A 16,649-nucleotide genomic window follows, 5' to 3' on the forward strand; every position below is an offset into this window, starting at 1 on the left:
TCACGCAAGGTAGTTTCACTATGACAGTTTGCTGAATGACTCATACTATTCATTACAGACTTGATACAGAAGGTTTTTGTAATGCCGACCAGGGTGGTATTAACTAAGTTGTAAATGAGTTTTAATAATGCAGTAATAATGCACTTCAGCTGTGTATTTGGGTTACACCAGATGGCATGTAGTCTGTTGTTTCCTCTTTTTAAATGTACCAGAAAGCCTTAAAAGATTAAATTCGATAGCTTAAAGTGGCCTGAAGTGACAGTTCAGATACCACAAGTTATTAGAGAATAACCGGTTGACACTCTGATTTTAACATTTCATAAATTACTCACTAGTCTTGATTCTTTTTTTCTCCACCAGCAATGGATATCGGCATCAATGACGACTATATCGGAGATTTTGAGAGCTATTTGAACAACTCGCACCTGAATATGAGTAGTAACGACTCATACTCCGGGGATGACGACCTGTACTCTGACTGGTGTGACGCCGGTGACCAGGAGCTCACCATTAAAATGTTCCAGACTTGTGTTTTCTGCCTGATCTTCCTTCTGGGCGTCGGGGGAAACTGCCTGGTGATCATCACCTTTGTTCTCTACCGCCGCGTCCAGCTTCGCTCCATGACCGACGTCTTCCTCTTCCACCTGGCGCTGGCCGACCTCCTCCTGCTGCTCACGCTCCCATTACAGGCCGTCGACACTAACCTGGGTTGGATCCCCAGTTCCCTCTGCAAGGCCACACGTGCGTGCTACGCCATCAACACGTATAGCGGCCTTCTTCTGCTGGCCTGCATCAGCGTTGACCGCTACTTGGTGGTGGCACGAGCCCAAACGATGCTCAGGCTGCGCAGTCGGATATTAACCGGCGGGAAAGTAGCTGCTGTAGGTGTGTGGGTTGTCGCGGTGCTCCTCAGCCTGCCTGAAATCCTCTACTCTGGGGTGTCATGGACAGATACTTACGCATACTGCGGCATGATTAAGAACGGAAAAGTCAAAATGGCCACAAACGTAGCCATCATTGGAGTCTTCTGCCTGTCGCTCTTGGTTATGGTCATATGCTACTCGTTGATTGCTCAGGTGCTGTTGGAGGGACACGCAAATCGAAGGGGGAAGCAGTGGCACCGGCAGCGAACCTTGAAGCTGATGATGGCTCTGGTGCTGGTCTTTCTGGTATTCCAGCTGCCGTACACTGTGGTGCTGTCACGTAAAATGGCAGGGCAGTTCTGTAGTCTTCTGCTGGAGTACGTCACCTGCACTTTGGCGTACACCCGCTGCTGCCTCAACCCTATCCTGTACGCGCTGGTGGGCGTCCGCTTCCGTAAAGACGTGGCCAAGCTCTTCCACAATTCACGCTGCATGCGTGGGCTCCAGCTGGTGCCGCAGTCTTCATCTGCTGTCACGGGGCTCTCGGTTTGCTCGCCAACATCGCCCGAACGCAGTTACTCCAGCAACGAGATGGCGCCTCCCACCAAATTTCTGTTTCCTGGAAGCAAATAATATTTCACGTGATTATGGTCCACTTTGCATTGTTTATGTACATATGTCCCTACAGGATATATGATGTCCATGAAAGAGGGAAGAAAAAGTAAAGGGATGCAAACATATGCATGTAATCCTCAGTCCTGGGTCAATAGCAGTATCTATACTATAACCTTACCCATGGTATGTAGTTGGATAGGCCTCCCTGCTTGGTTAACAGAGATAATAATACATCAGACTTTTCTCAGTTCTCAGACACTTTGCATACATTATAAAGACGGAACTCAAAACTCTTTTAATAAAGACAAAATATGAAATAAAAACATGATGGGTGGTCAGTTTCTAAATGTAAATATGTGAAATATTTATGGTATGTTTCTATTATTCATTAATTAATCCAGGACCCTTTAAATATGCATTTATTTTAAAGGCTAAATGACTTCAAATGACTTCCTTTGTAGCTCTTGCTTTTAGATTTCCGCCTTTAAGTGGGATTATTGCTCCATTTAATGATGTTTCAGACAAACTTTTGAGTTATACTCAAAGACGGAGAGCTGTGACTCCATTGTACATTTCTATAGTGTTTTCTTTTTATGCTAAAAAGTGAAAATTTGGTCTTAACTCAGTGTTGAACAAGTATGTGGTCACTGCGTCTTGTTATTGTGGCTCAGTCTTGTTCTCATTATGACTCGTGATCAAACTGTAAGTCATGAGTTCTTTAACGGTGGCAGCTGCTGACACATTTCATCTGTTACTTAAAAAAGTCTTGAGGTCCGATTCCTTTTCCTCCAGTCACCATTAGTCATGTTGGCGCTGAGGCCAAAGAGGTCACACAGAGACGGCATGTGGTCCCACTTTGTTTGTTCACTCCGCAGTTGTTTTCCATCAAGTGACAAGAAGCAGATGATCAACGTCATTTTTTTTTTTTTTTCGTAACCCAAACCACAACCTCATTTGCACCCATGACACCAGCGGTCCTGTATGTTCATGTGCAGTCCTGTTAAAGGCGTTCACGCTGCTGCTGCTGCTGCTGCTGCTGGTGATGTCTGATGCTCAGGAGGCGGCTCATTTCAAGCAAAGTGTGACCAAACAGAATTTCACGCGCTCCTAGAGAAGTAGTTTTCTGCACTTGTCTTGTGTCCTTATGTCCAGGTTATTATGTACACATATATTTACTGTGTGTTTACTGTCAGAGCAGAGCCCCTCGTCAGTTTGCTGCGTCTTAACCCTGATCTCATCTTATTTCTACCCAAACCTGGAATCTGATGAAGAAGCAAAACTATGTTCACACTTTTTTTTTCGCACCTGAAACTGAAAAGATTGTGATGGTACGTAATTTATGACAAGTTTTGTATTGTCTTCTTTATCACAAATTAGCATCTAAAGATATTATTGTTATTATAAGGTGAATTTGTCTTTGTTTAATAGTTCACTGTTAAATATTACCTGCTCATGTACAGTTATCACTCATTTATACCATTAAACTTTGATGCATTAAATGACTTAAAGAGTTCAGTAACTTTTTTTTGTGCCTATGAGCTGCGTGTGTTGATGTTTATGTCGGTGTTTCTCTTATTGGTGATTTTATTCGGTGCTTTGGTCACTGTAGGATGTTGTACATGTGTTCATAAATGAATTAGACTTGACTTAAGCCACCACACACCACTAATATTAGTAACACATGACACACACAAATCTTTTAGTTTGTCTTCTGCGTTTAAATTATTTTACAACTCTTGTGCACACACACATTCTTCTATAGCGTGATACACTCCTTTATGTAATGCATCCCCTCGTCCCTTACCCCCACTTTAACCATTACAAATAAATGTTTAAGCTCAGTCTAACCTTAACCTTTAAGCTAAGTTGTGAAGACCAGGCAAAATCATCATCATTGTGGGGACATTCCTGAATCGTGAAGACCAAAATTTGTTCTCCTAACTAAACAAAAACATGCGCACACGTTATAAATGTGTTGCACGGTGTAGCATTCACAAACGTGGATGATTGTAAAGTGTGTGTGAGTGTGCGAGTGTGTGTTTTAACAGAAGCCCAAAGCTTTCTGTAACGTGGTGTTTTGTCCACTAGATGTCAGTCAGATGCAGAGGCAGCGTGCACGAGTCTGCTCCCACAGCAAACATCTACAACTTTAATCTTATATTTATCTCTAAATATTCCACAGTCCACATCTAGGCGTACTCTTCTTTTCTATTTATTTAACCTTTATTTTTAATCAGAAGGTCTAATTGGGATGTGGATCCTGGAGTCTGGTGTGACGTCCTCAAGTCGCTTGTTTCCTCTGAGATTGTTGATTAATCGGATAATTGGTTCAGCTCTTTATCGACCTTTTTATTTTTTTGCAGTGATGGTTTACACGTGAAGATCTTTTGCCAGAGGCTTTTATGATGGGCCACAGTAATACAGTTGGCTTTTATTTTTGGGATTGAAAGCTTAAATAGTAAATGTAGGGCACTGCAGACCAGTGTGTGGATGTGTTGATCGTTTTCTTGATGACTTCGTAAATTGTCTTGTGGTAATGTGCAAAAAAAATAGAAAAGAATATCGTGATTATTTTGACAGATAATGCGTTGGTGTGTGAGTCACTATATTAGTGGCAGTGAACACTTTTTCATTTTGTTTTCAAAAAATGATGACCTCTCTGTAGCACCACATTACTTTATTGATAATGTCGTGGTAGATTTTAGCTTCATAAAGAACTTGCTGTTCTTACTATTTGGATATTTCATTATATCTCCGTTATATTTCTCTGTAGTTTTGTACAAAGTCGCTCTATGACCTTTCAGATTGGATACACCTCTGCAACAAATGTCTCATTATCTGTCAGAAAACTCACAATACAGAACTCCCATTCACATTTATCTGAATTCTAGCTCCAGCCCTTTGCGTCTCAAGCGGAGATGGAAACTTCTGGATCAACAAATGGTCCAGAATTTCGTCAGCCAGGCTCTTGACCAGGTTCTCCAAAAGGTATTTCATGTGACACAGATTCTAACTGCTCCTCCCTGCTCTTCCCCATTATTTCAGGAATTTAAAACTCCTGTAATCACCTATGGAGATTTGCATGGTTGGACACCGGCCTGTATCAGATCTACTGCAGCCCTAAATGTCACCATGAGGTCCCACAGGGCACCTGATCGGGGTCTGCTGCTTGTTCCTCGGTCGAGGTTCAAAACTTAAGGAGACCAGACTTTTGAGGTTGTTGCTTCAAAGCTTTGGGACTCTGTTGTTCTTTTGGATTTACAAATTGTGGTCAAAAAGCAGCTTAAGACTCCTCTGTTTAGAGCAGCCTTTGTTTACTTCCTTTGGTTTTGTGCTGTATGTCTGCATGTGTATATATATATATACTGTGCTGCATCAATAAAGTGAGTTACTTCCTCAGTGTAAACCAGGTGAGCTGTGTTACACTTCATTATGTCCTGTGTGCTGCTGACCAGGTGTGGCCAGACATGCAGGTATCAGTGTGACACTCATTACTAATTAACGGCTGCTTCCACCTTCCAGTAATGCTCCTCCGCTCGTTCTGCAGACGGAGTCCTTCTCCGTGTAAAAAGTTATGTCATCGCTGCTACGCAACTTATGATTCTGATTAAGAGCACGATCCTCTGCAGCAGCCGGGTTACGACCGCGGTTTGCCGGGTTATTATGAGAGTTTGTGATGATGCAACACGTTGGTATGAATGAGGCTTTGATCTCGGAGGGATCTGGTTCTGTCAGCTGCCAACGTCTGGCTGTTTATAACCTGTTTGTTTGAAAGGCAAAAAACGCCCTGTGGGCCTACTTCTGCTTTACACTTCAGCTCCAGCTATTTACAGAACTCCTGAACTCTCTGTGCTGAGTCAAAGAAGGATGATTACAACAACGATTGTGATGAAGAAATAAAAACAACTGTGATCCAGACACACTGACTCTGCTGAGTCTGAGGACGGAGCAGTACACGTCTTTAACTCTGGAGACGGGCAATGTAATTCTCAAATGATCCCCAATATCCAAACGGCTACACGGTCACTTTATTAGGTACACCTAGCCCTGCCCGAATCAATGTCTTTGCAAAGCTCAAAATGTTCAGTTTTTAGTGACGTTGGTGGAAAATGAGTAGATTCAGTCTTGTGTTTCTTACTGGGTTCGTAGCAGAGAGGGTGTTGCACTGGATTACACTGTCTTCAGAGGTGTTTCTGAGCGTCAAAGCGTCAAAAACAAAGTATGTTAATGTTATAATCCAGATCTTTACAGGGACAAAAGAGACAACCATGGGAATGTCTTTGTCTGGTATTATTCTATATTTTCCTGATTGTCTACAAATCCTAGTCCAACATCAACCTGTTAATATCTCTTCATTTTCCTACCTTGCCTGTGGCTCTCAGCTCCAAACTCTCTGCAGAACGTGAAAAAGAAACGCCTCACAAATCTGAAGGTTCATTTTAAAAAGAGGCTCTTTGTTCGTATGATTTATGTTCAAAACACGAGCGGACGGTGTGAAAAGCTTTTGACCTGTTGACTTTCTGCTCAGATAAAAAGATGTAAGAAAAAAGGCACATTCATTTCCTAAAGTGCACTGCAGTTTTTAACAGAAATGACTCAGACAAGAGGAAATGGTGCATTTGTTCAGTACTATTTTAAACAGATTAATACACATTTGGTGCTCTAGTGAAAAATAGAAATAAACTGCAGGGTGTGTGTGTGTGTGTGTGTGTGTGTGTTCAGGGTAATGAAGGAACATGTCACACAATACTTGTTAGTCAGATACATTCATCATTGGTTTTGAGGTTTAATGGGATTTGTTTACAACAAGGAAACAACAGAAAACCACCAGACTTCGGCTTTTAAACGCCTGAATTAGCCTCTGAGCGTCTGTAGTGTCGTGTTGTACCTGGCGGCACTAGGACCCAGAGAGCTCAGGGCTGTGTGTGCTCTCTGCTGCTAGATCTAATGCCTCTGCTGCCTGCTGCCCCTGTTTCGGATACACAGTGGCTGCCTGCTGAATCTTTGCCTTTCTCCTCTTTTTTTTCCCCTCTGGATGTGGAGATCAGAGGCCCGGAGACTCCCAGCATCCGGCGGCAGATGGAGGGCTTCCACGGACCACCTGCAAGCCCAGAAAAGTCTCATTACCTGGCAGCGCTGCAGCTTTTGGAGTAGTTTCCTCCAGAGTTTTTCTCCCCACCTGTGCAGACGGAAACACAGAAGTGATACGTCTCCTTGTTAATCTTAATTTATCTTCCTGTTGCAGCCTCGTCCTGCGCGCAGAGCTTCAGGCTCTGAACTCTATCTCCTCCCCTTTTCTCTTTCACTCGTTCAGCTGTCACTCTGTCTGTCACTCTCAGGATATCCCCTTCCCTCTTTCTAGGGTTTCATAATGCATCGGGATCTCATTCAGAGGCAGGGCTGGATTTCATCCCACTGCTGCTTTCTCCTCGTTTGAGGATATGGTCGAGTATTAAGTGCTACTTCAGCATGAATTCACAGACTGGGGTCATGGAAATAACAAAAGGTCACAGGTCAGAGCCTCTCAGAGCCTCAAGCTTAACTTTTAATAACTAGAGACAAAACACTTTTTTTAATAATTGACCTTTTAGCACTTTTTTACTTTTAGATTTTTCGGGAGCAGTTTTATGTTTTTTCCCCCTCTGTTTATTTCTTGGATCTGTTGGATATACAATCATGGGAAATGCAGCGGGAAGCATGGAGGTACCCCAGGGGAAGGAGGGCAAGACGCCGTCGGCCGCTCCAGGCTCCACGGGATCCCAGAAAAGAAACGCGGGGCTGAAGCTCCCGATGCCACCTGAGGAAGAGCTGGAGCAGCGCTTCAGCGCCGTGCTGGTGAGTTCAGACTCTGTGCAGCAGGTCGGGGCGCTTGTCAACTTTCACACAGAAGAAAAGAGCACAAGGCAAACAGCAGAAAGAAACAAAGAATCTGGAATATGTTGGAAATGTGCACGTCCTCAGGACAAGCTTATCACAGTGCCAGGTACACAATGCCACCGTGGAAAGATACATAAGAGGTCCTTTATGCTGGAGCTTACTGCAGCATTAGGCTCACTGCATGGTCTGCTGGAGGAACACTGATGGGGGGGTCAGATCTGTTTACAACTTCAGAAAAGGTGCAACTAAACTACTTTTTCATTATCGCAGCTTCAAACTGAGCATAGAAATACCTTTTTATTTAAAGAATAACTCGTATTTCATTAGATTTAAGGTTAAATGATCCACATTATATGGCCAAAAGTATGTGGACATCTCTGATGATGTGTACCACGCCCTTTGTCACACAATGATGGTTTGGTTTGGGTTTGACCTTTTCCTGCTTCGACATGACGATGACCACCGCGCTCAAAGGCAGCTCCATAGAGAAATGGTTCTCCCGGTTCTCCCAGTTTGGTGTGGTAGAACACAGAGATGATCTGAACCCATAGACTCATATAAGAAGTGGACGTAGTCACCGTGACGCCACCTGTTGGTTTGTGGAGCGTCGTTTTGAAGTCTTGAGTTTTGGTTTTCAGGTGTTGCCATCTTGGCATCGTGGTTGACGGCGTCATTAGAAAGGATGCAGGTTTAAGGTTCTTCCACATTGGCTTCACTTCTTTGCCTGAACTTTACTCAACACCTCTGGGATGATCTGGAACCCAAACTGTGAGCCGGGGTTTGTCGCCCAACAAATGTACTAATTTTCTCATTGTTGAAATGGTTGTTGGCTCCACTGTTGGCAGGATGCCGTGTTTCTGACACTGTTACACACCCTTTTGTGAGTGTTTGTGTCTTGAAACATTTACTAAATACTATGTACACCAACATAAGTACATGTGTGGCATCCTGTGTGAGCACAAGACAAACAAAACAGGAACCCACTCATTGGAAACTCCTCCATCGTGCTACCAAGAGGCCAAAACCTCCACAGGGAACCTTTATTGTAGGATTTTACTTCCGCTGGTCTCATGCTTCAATTTCCCTGCATGGGATCAACAAAGTTTCTCTCATCTTTTAACGACTACTTTTACTTCCCACGTTGTTATTGGACAGGACAGCCTCGATCTCACTGATGTGTGAATGAGAGCAAACCCCTGCAGACGGACAGGTGGAGGTGGTTGAAGCAGCAGATTAGCGCCCGTGTTTTTTGGAATACGATGTTAAACAATCACATGTGCTGTTGAGATGTCCACATACTTTTGGCCATGTGGTGTAACCGCAGACGCAAAGTAAATCACTCTTACTGGCTTTTCTTCACCAACATGGACTTCAGGTCTCTATAATATAAAAGTATATTTCCTGTGGAGCTCACCTGGTCGTCCCCTCACTCTCAAATAAAGCAGAAAATGCTGAAAAAAACAAATAGAAAAGTAAACTAATCCTGTTGTTTTTTGTTATTGCCCCTCCTTCCAAACCACTCAGAGCCACAATGACAAAATCATTAAGTCTCACCCTTCAATGAGCAGCATTCCTCCACCCTTAACTTGATTTTCTCCTCATGACCTCCTTCACTGTGCTGCTAGTTGTCTCCTGTTTACAGCAACACGGGCGGCAGCAGTCCGAACTCATGCCTACGTGGTGACGGTGGGGAAAAAAAAACAAGGCAGCGACAGCTCAGAGTCTGACAGAGCAGCTATGTTCAATATGTCACCAGACGACATTCATGTACGATTCCTTTTGTCATTTGTCTCCGGGCCTGATTATCAGAGCCCCTGGGGTGCGTGATGATATGCGCCGTGACGTTGAGCTGATCTGGGATTTGATAGCATGAAACATAAACAGGCCTGAGGCTTGTTGTCAGTGAGCGTACTTACACAAACAGCCTCCTCCTCACCCTTGTGAAGGTGAATTGTAATCAATTAAATACCTGATAAACGCTGCTCCCTTCCACTGAGGCAGTCCAGTCAATACGTGTGACCGTAAAACACAACCAAAACTCTAATTACCTCTGCTGAGGAGCTAATGTCTTTTCCCTGTCGATAGGATATCTGAGCCATTTCAAGCTGATGTCTTTGATAGTGGTTTGGTGGACTGGACTTGAGATCAGCTCGTTAAAGCTGCAGAATCAGATCTGCTGGTTTGTAGCCATAATAATCAATCATGACTCGTAAGATTGTGGCTTTAAGAAACATTTGACTGAGCTGTAAAAGTTTAATCGGCCTGCATTGCTCCTTGATAGAAACATATAATTTGAGGATATTTCACATCTGGAATGCAAGAAATTACAGTGAAAACAAAGACTTCCTGTGATAGATTTAAAACAGACAGCAGACGTTTGTGAAAGTTTGAATTCCACGTCTTTGGTGAGGCTGCTCCACGTCTGTGACTCAGGTGGGAGAAATACTAAATCCTTTTATTGATATGATCTTTTAAATAGTCCAAGAAATATCTGAAAAGCACCTTCTGTGTGAAATATTAACCCCCCACAGTCGCAGCGAGGACTTGACCTCCGTGAGGCTGCAGAGCTGAGACGGACGTTAGCTGAAGTGATGAAGTGAAGCTTCTTTGAGTTTCCTTCTCCCCAGATGATCATTCTGGATACTTTGAGTCTCATTTTATCCCATTCAGTATTTTACAGATGGAACTCTCTTGTTTCTGGACATGAGAGAAAAGGAGCTTGTCATCCAGTAAATAATCAGATCTCCATGTTGACACACAATTAACCTCTTGACATCCACCCATTTTCTGGACTAAAACAACCTAAACTATATCAGTTCAAACATGACTGAGAGACAGAGAAAGTTTATCCTTATCTTTAAGTCATATTTGAACAACGATAACTAGGACATGCTGTGTGCCAGAACTATGCAAATCACCACAAACTTTCTACAGACCTTTAACCTTACAGGGGCGAGGGGGTGTTTTAGTTTGTGGAGTTGCTGCGATCCCAACCCCAACACAAACACTGGCTAGTTTTAAGAGGTTAAGTACATTCAGAGTTATAATGCAATGCGTGTTGAAACATTTTCTTTCCAGTAAAACATCTCCAAAGTCTCCTCTAGCTTCTTCACCACCTGAATAGTGTCAAATGATTGGAAGGACTACGTATCGCATGTCAGCTCCTTAATGCTACTGAAGACTAAAAACTTCAAACTGACCCTTTAAACTACATTACACCTAAAATACAAAGACAGGAGGGCTTCAGCGCTTCCTTAGAAAAAGTGACACATCACTTCATCATCTGCTTTAGACGTCTGTGGAGTCCTTTCATAGCTAACATGTAAGGCAGCCAACAGCCTCCACCCCTCTCAGTTCTTCCATGTCGGAGCCTGGCTGCAGGGAAGAGCTGCTTTTCAGACACGAGAGCACCAGTGAGGGTCAGTATTGATGTTTGGTGATGAGGTCTGGCTCACAGCCAGCGTTCCAGTTCATCCCAGAGGTGCCTGATGGGGTTGAGGTCAGGACAATGTGCCTCCCCAAGCTGGGAAACCAGGGGCCTCATGTCTCTTGTGAATCTACAGTATTTTTACTGTATGATTCATGTCAAGTTTGAAAAACAACCTGTTTGTTCACATAACATGTTCTGATTTTATCAGCTCTCCATTTGTCAATTAGGCCATATTGAATAAGGAGCATCTCTAGTCTGTGACTGTGCTCGACATGTTCTCATCGAACACAGACGATGCTTCGACTTTACTCTCTTGTTTTGCATGGAGAAAGATGTTTGCATATTCATATTGTCCACATTCAATACGATCTGTGTAGCAGGGGAACGACTCCTGTGTGTATGTGTGGGATGTGGTGGAGTCGTTGGATGACCACTGCAGTGAATTAATGTGCCAACAGCGTACGTCTTCTTCTGCCAGCTGCTGCAGGTTTTCCTCCCTCAGTGTGTGTGTAGCTGCAGCGCTGTGTGTTTGTACGAGTGTGCAGGTGTGTGCAGTCTTTAAATGTGCAAAAAAAACCCACCAAAACCCAAAAAGCAGGCGTCACTCTGCAGCAGTTTAACTGTATGCTGCGTCTAAATCCATTCTTCTCCCTGCACTGAGCTGAACACACTTCCTGGGTGTTAACAGGGTGCTTTTTGCTACATCACCATTGTATCCCATCAAATATAGATCATCTCTCTCCACTAACTCCTCCGCCCCTCTCCTCGTCCAATCGTCCCCTTCCTCTGCTGACTCTGCATTGTAAATCCCCTGTGCTGAGTAGAGAAGATACTACGTCTGCATACAAACCAGCCGGCTGCAGGCTGAGGTAGGAGAGGGAGAAGAGAGGGATGCTACAAACTGTCACTGGTCACATTCTGCAGAGAGTCCAAGGGACAACAGATGCACAAAGTGTCAGGCTTCCCTTTGGTTGTAGGTTTGCAGAGCCGACGTGCGCCTGCATGTTCACATTTGCATGTTCACATTTGCATGTGAACATGCAGTATTTGTGTGTGACGCAGGCCGGCGGGTTTCTCTGAGCAGCTTTTATTGATGCTTTATTCAGATTATATGGCTCGTGTCTGGTGCCACTGCAGTGTTTCTAAACTGCAAGAATCAATACGAAAGCACCAGAAATCTGCTGCGTGTGCTGTGGAACTCTGATCATTTCAGCGCTCCAACACTTCCGTCACAATCAAATTCACGTGGAGCACTTTTTCCTCAGTGTTTTACATAACACTTTGCATATTTCCCAACAGGGAATGCGGCAGTGGGTGGAATTGTAAATGTACATCTGTGGATTTGTGCACTCTATTTACAGACTGAGGCACAAGCAGAAAGACGGAGAATAAAGGAGCAAACATTTACTCACTTTTTTACCAGTTCTCTACTTTTAGCAGATTAAGAAGTAGAGATATTTAATAGTTTCTTTATTAGTTAACTTGGACGATTTAGTGAAAGATGTCTCTTGCGTACTGCTTGGATATCTTCTTCTATTGCAGCCAGCCAAAACACTGCATGGCCAAAAGTATGTGGACATCCACTTAACCTGACTGGCCTGCACAGGGCCCTGAGATGATGATAGATATTTAAAAACACCCAGAAATGTGTTTTATCAGAGTTTGATGCAGTAGATCTGATGAGATTATAAAAATCAAAGCACCACATCAGTGAATCAGTTTCTTACCACTCCTGCATGCGGCTTGATAAACGTTCATTTGAATGAATTAAGTGTTGGGATCTTGTATCCAGGTGTCCCAATACTTTTGTCCTCTCTGTGTATTCATGTCCATTCAGCCTTTCTCTGTTCCTAAATATCCTGGTAGTTTAGAATGTAAATTACAGTCCATTTAACAATGGTAGGAAATTATAATCAAAGTGACAAATGCTCCAAATTATGATCCTGACATTGATTTACATGCGTTTTCAATGTGATGTCAGTGGAAACACACACAGCTTTGTATGAAACAAGAGAGAAACAGGGGAAGGGAGGAGGACACAGATTTAGCAGCAATTATTCAGCCACTGCTGCAAACGCAGCTTGTTTCTGTGAACATGATAATTCAATCGATCCCTCTTTTTGAGATACTCAGCAGCTTCAGGATTTCAGGGATGCATCACCACACATCATTCAGAGACTAAACGCCCCACTTCTGTCAGCTGAAGTCAACACTTTGTCTTCCCGCTGGCAGTTTGAGACTCATATTCTTGAATTCACGGCTGTTCCCGTTGTTGTTTTACACAGAATAGAGATGCGTCACATTTACAGCGTGCTCTTCAAACTGACCTCGATTCTGGTTGCTGCTCAGTCACTTATCGTGGATGTTAATAACTGTTATAAAGGTCACTGATTTTACTTTTTAACGCCACTTAAAGCGGCACACTTGAAGCCGAGTTAAAGTGATTTCTAAAGCTAGAAAATGCCGAGGCCGTGCAGGTTGTCATGGAGAAAGTGCTAATTTGAGTGTGACAACATGCTTTCACACTTAACGTCCTACTGTGTATAAAACGATCCGCTGAGGACACACGGACGCCAGCAGGCTGGAGAGGAAAATTCAGCTCATTAAAATGTGAAACTTGACGACTGTGTTCACTCACAGCTTGATTTTGACATCAGCGTGACGGAGATGAGTCCTTGCAGACCACACAGCATTACATCTGTCAGTGATGTGATTATCTGATTTGGTGCTGAGGTGAATTAGGTGTAATTCATTTTAACATAAATGGGACAAGCTGATAAACTTTCTCTTCTTCTGGCAAACAGATGTGCAAAAAGTCAGCTGAGCTATTGTGATGGAAAATGTACATGTAGCAAAAATGTTCCTCCAAACTATTAAAAACAATGTCAGTGAGCCACATGGACACGTTCCTTCATTATCGTGAACACACACACTGTAGTTTATTCTGACTCAGTCCCACACACACCGTCCTGCAGCCCCAAATACCCACCAGAGCCCCAAATGTGGATTAATCCGCTGCTGAAAATAGTCCCCAACAAATGCACCATTTAATCCTGTTTGAGTAAAGTTTGTGACAAAAACAGCTGTTTCAGGAAACTGAGCCACTTTAAAGGTCCAAGATGAGTTTGTGCTGCTTTTTTTTAGAGAGTTTTCTATTATTATTAACAGTTTGTTTGTTTTCAAGGTCAGGAAAACGTTAGAATTTGAATATATTTCCCAAAAAACAACAATCTGGTGTTTCATCTACACAGTCACTCGTGTGAAGCAGAAATCTTTTAACATCTGAGATGAAATGATCCCGTCGTATTTATTTGTTGTGTCTTGGCGTCTCACACCGGATGCGGAGCAGGAATGACTGATATGGGCGCCAACATGAATCAGCTCTCAGATCTGTGTACGTCCTCTGACCTTTGGCTTGGTTAGCTAGCTAACTACTGCACCTGCATTTGAGCGCTAAATAATCTTGATCGAAACAAACAACAGTCAAATTTAATACAGAGAGCTGGTAGAATAAACACTGATCACTGTGGGTAGGGAGGAAAAAGTGACGATGTGATGATAAAAGATTTGAGAATCTGGAAAAGTTGGGTTCAGGTACCTTGAATTTTATTCCTAAAAAGCTGAGCAAAGGCTGTATTATAATCTAATGAACTGACTAGACCTGATTAGCAATATTGTTTACTGTTACTGTTGGTTTTTTAACAGCCCTGAAAACATATTTTCTCAATCCTCTGCTTACTTTTGGGATGGGATCCCACATGAACAGGCATGAGGTTTTTCTCTTTTTGTTTTGTCTCGGCGTTCTTTTCACCTTGCAGGATGTCTCGTTTGTTGGTTCGATCAGGATTTAATTCAAAATCTGCTGACAGTTTGTGTGTCGTTTGGTGTCTGTCAACCAAATCTGATCAAACCACTGAAGCAGAGTCAAACTAAATAACATCTAAACATGTATTTGTTTCCCCTTTATAGTCATTAGTGTTTAATGTTATAGAGAGAGAGATACTTAGAAGGCAGGTTTTCAGGAGCTTTGTTGTAAAAGTACCAGATAAACCAGGCTGGTTTTCCTCTTTGGGTTTGCACTGTTTGTTAGTGATCCATCAGGACGAACACAGCCAGCACATATTGACCCACCGGCTCCATTCGTCAGGCCTGATTTATTGTCTGCACATCCAGCCTCACAGCACCATTGATTTCATCTGCTATTTGGACTTTGCTGTGCCCCTGTTTGTCAGCGTGGCGCTCGTCACGTCAACACACTCTCTGTGTGTTTTAGCATTCACACGGCCGCGGCCTTCACCTCAGGAATGAATAAAACGAGTATCTGAATGTCCTAAAACTGTAAAACAACTGAGGTGTTTTGCTGATTTGACAACAAACCATGTTAAAGAAACAGATTCTATTTATTTCCTTTTATAAAAGTAGAAAACTCGGTTGTAAAAACTGGCTGTGTGGTTCGGCTGGACTTCCCTCAGCAGAGTGAGTGTGTGTTGATGACTCCACGCTCTCACCGACCTCCTGATGGACTCAGCAGCTATGAGACGGCAGCAGGAGGCCCGAGGGCGGACGGAGAGGAGGAACCAGCGAGATACGAGGAGGACAATGTAGCATTTAAGCAAAGTGAGGAGATGGCTGTCGTCCTTGAGTGGGTGCCTCCTGTCGACTAGCCCAGTTTCATGTCTGTGTGTGTGTGGGGGTTATAATTAGTGCAGCAGATGTGTGTGTGTGTGTGTGTGCAGGAGTCTGTTTATTATGTGGGACAGCAGCAGTGCGTTAATGGGAGTGAAGTGTGACGGCGTGTGTGTGTGTGCTGAGGATGTTTCAGCTCTCAGAAACGTATCATTGTCGGCTTTTTTTTTTAGATTTCCCACAAACGAAGCTGTCGTTGGCCACATCAGCTGATCACAGAGGGTTCAGCTCGTGTGTTTGAGAGCAAATCTTGACGTAACATTTTGAAATAAAGCAACATTTGTATGATTTGAAACTAGCAATGTTTGACTTATCCGTGTCATGAGGCGGTGATGAGGTGCATCATTAGCAACACACTTGTTATTGTGTTGTGACAACAGACCTTAACGGACCTGTGATGCTTCCAACAAGGCAGAAATAAAGACGTGTGACTCAGAGTGACTCAGTAGTGGATCAGTGGCTCATAGACGACGCTGACGTCCCTCTGAGTGACACAAAAAGGCTCCATGGTGGTGATGCGTCCTGAGGCCCCCTGTTTGTTGTCAGTTGGTATCGAGAACTGGGTCTGGTTAGTTTAATGTAGTGAGTTTACCGTAACACAAAGCTCATCCTGATGCAAATAGCAGTCAGAGTGTCCATCAGGCTGAGTACTGTGGAGCAGATAAGGGACGTGATCTGTTATCAGTTTGTAGAAAAGTCATTTAAAAAACACATTTAAAAACACCAAAGTGCTTTTTACAAACCAGAGCAGGTAGCTAAAGTCAAGCACACAGCAAACAGGCAATGAATTAACAAAAAAACTACTCATCAGAATCGAAACAAGAGGCACAGACTCTAAACTGCAAACCCTCTGACTTTCTAACCCAGTCTGAAGTCTAAAGAAGCATTTCTGATTCATCTCCAAAGACCTTGTTGTTCCTTTCAGTATAGAAACTGTTTACTTTTTACAGAAGTCTTCAAAAATCTCCAAAATAAAACCACATATCTTCATTGTTTCCTTTAATGGAGACAAAAAGACACATTTTTCAGATTCAACTGATTTTGTTTCTGTTTCCAGAACACCATGAATCTTCCTCCGGACAAGGTGAAGATCCTCAGCCAGTATGACAACGAGAAGAAGTGGGACCTGATCTGTGACCAGGTGGGTCACGTTTTCCACCAACTCTCTTGTCATCATG

General features: G+C 43.2%; 2 protein-coding genes across 2 annotated transcripts in view; both read left to right on the forward strand.

Annotated features, from left to right (window-relative positions):
• The first annotated feature begins 362 nt into the window (after nucleotides 1-362).
• On the forward strand, nucleotides 363-1,496 carry ccr10 (chemokine (C-C motif) receptor 10). The gene has a single exon (XM_070852174.1). The coding sequence runs from the start codon at nucleotides 363-365 to the stop codon at nucleotides 1,494-1,496; it is 1,134 nt and encodes a 377-aa protein (XP_070708275.1).
• Nucleotides 1,497-7,154: 5,658 nt separating this feature from the next.
• fmnl1b (formin-like 1b) overlaps nucleotides 7,155-16,649 on the forward strand; it is a 34,257-nt gene continuing 24,762 nt past the window's right edge. Inside the window, exons 1-2 of the mRNA XM_070851610.1 lie at nucleotides 7,155-7,313; nucleotides 16,529-16,612. Of these exons, the coding sequence (XP_070707711.1) occupies nucleotides 7,155-7,313; nucleotides 16,529-16,612 (243 nt within the window). The remainder of the gene's footprint in view (nucleotides 7,314-16,528; nucleotides 16,613-16,649) is intronic.

The sequence above is a fragment of the Pempheris klunzingeri genome, chromosome 20 (assembly GCF_042242105.1).
Source record: "Pempheris klunzingeri isolate RE-2024b chromosome 20, fPemKlu1.hap1, whole genome shotgun sequence".
Classification (NCBI taxonomy): Eukaryota; Metazoa; Chordata; class Actinopteri; order Acropomatiformes; family Pempheridae; genus Pempheris; species Pempheris klunzingeri.

Bases quoted from the DNA above. Each gene is read 5' to 3' on its own strand.
- ccr10 (XM_070852174.1), top strand. From the start codon at position 363: ATGGATATCGGCATCAATGACGACTATATCGGAGATTTTGAGAGCTAT.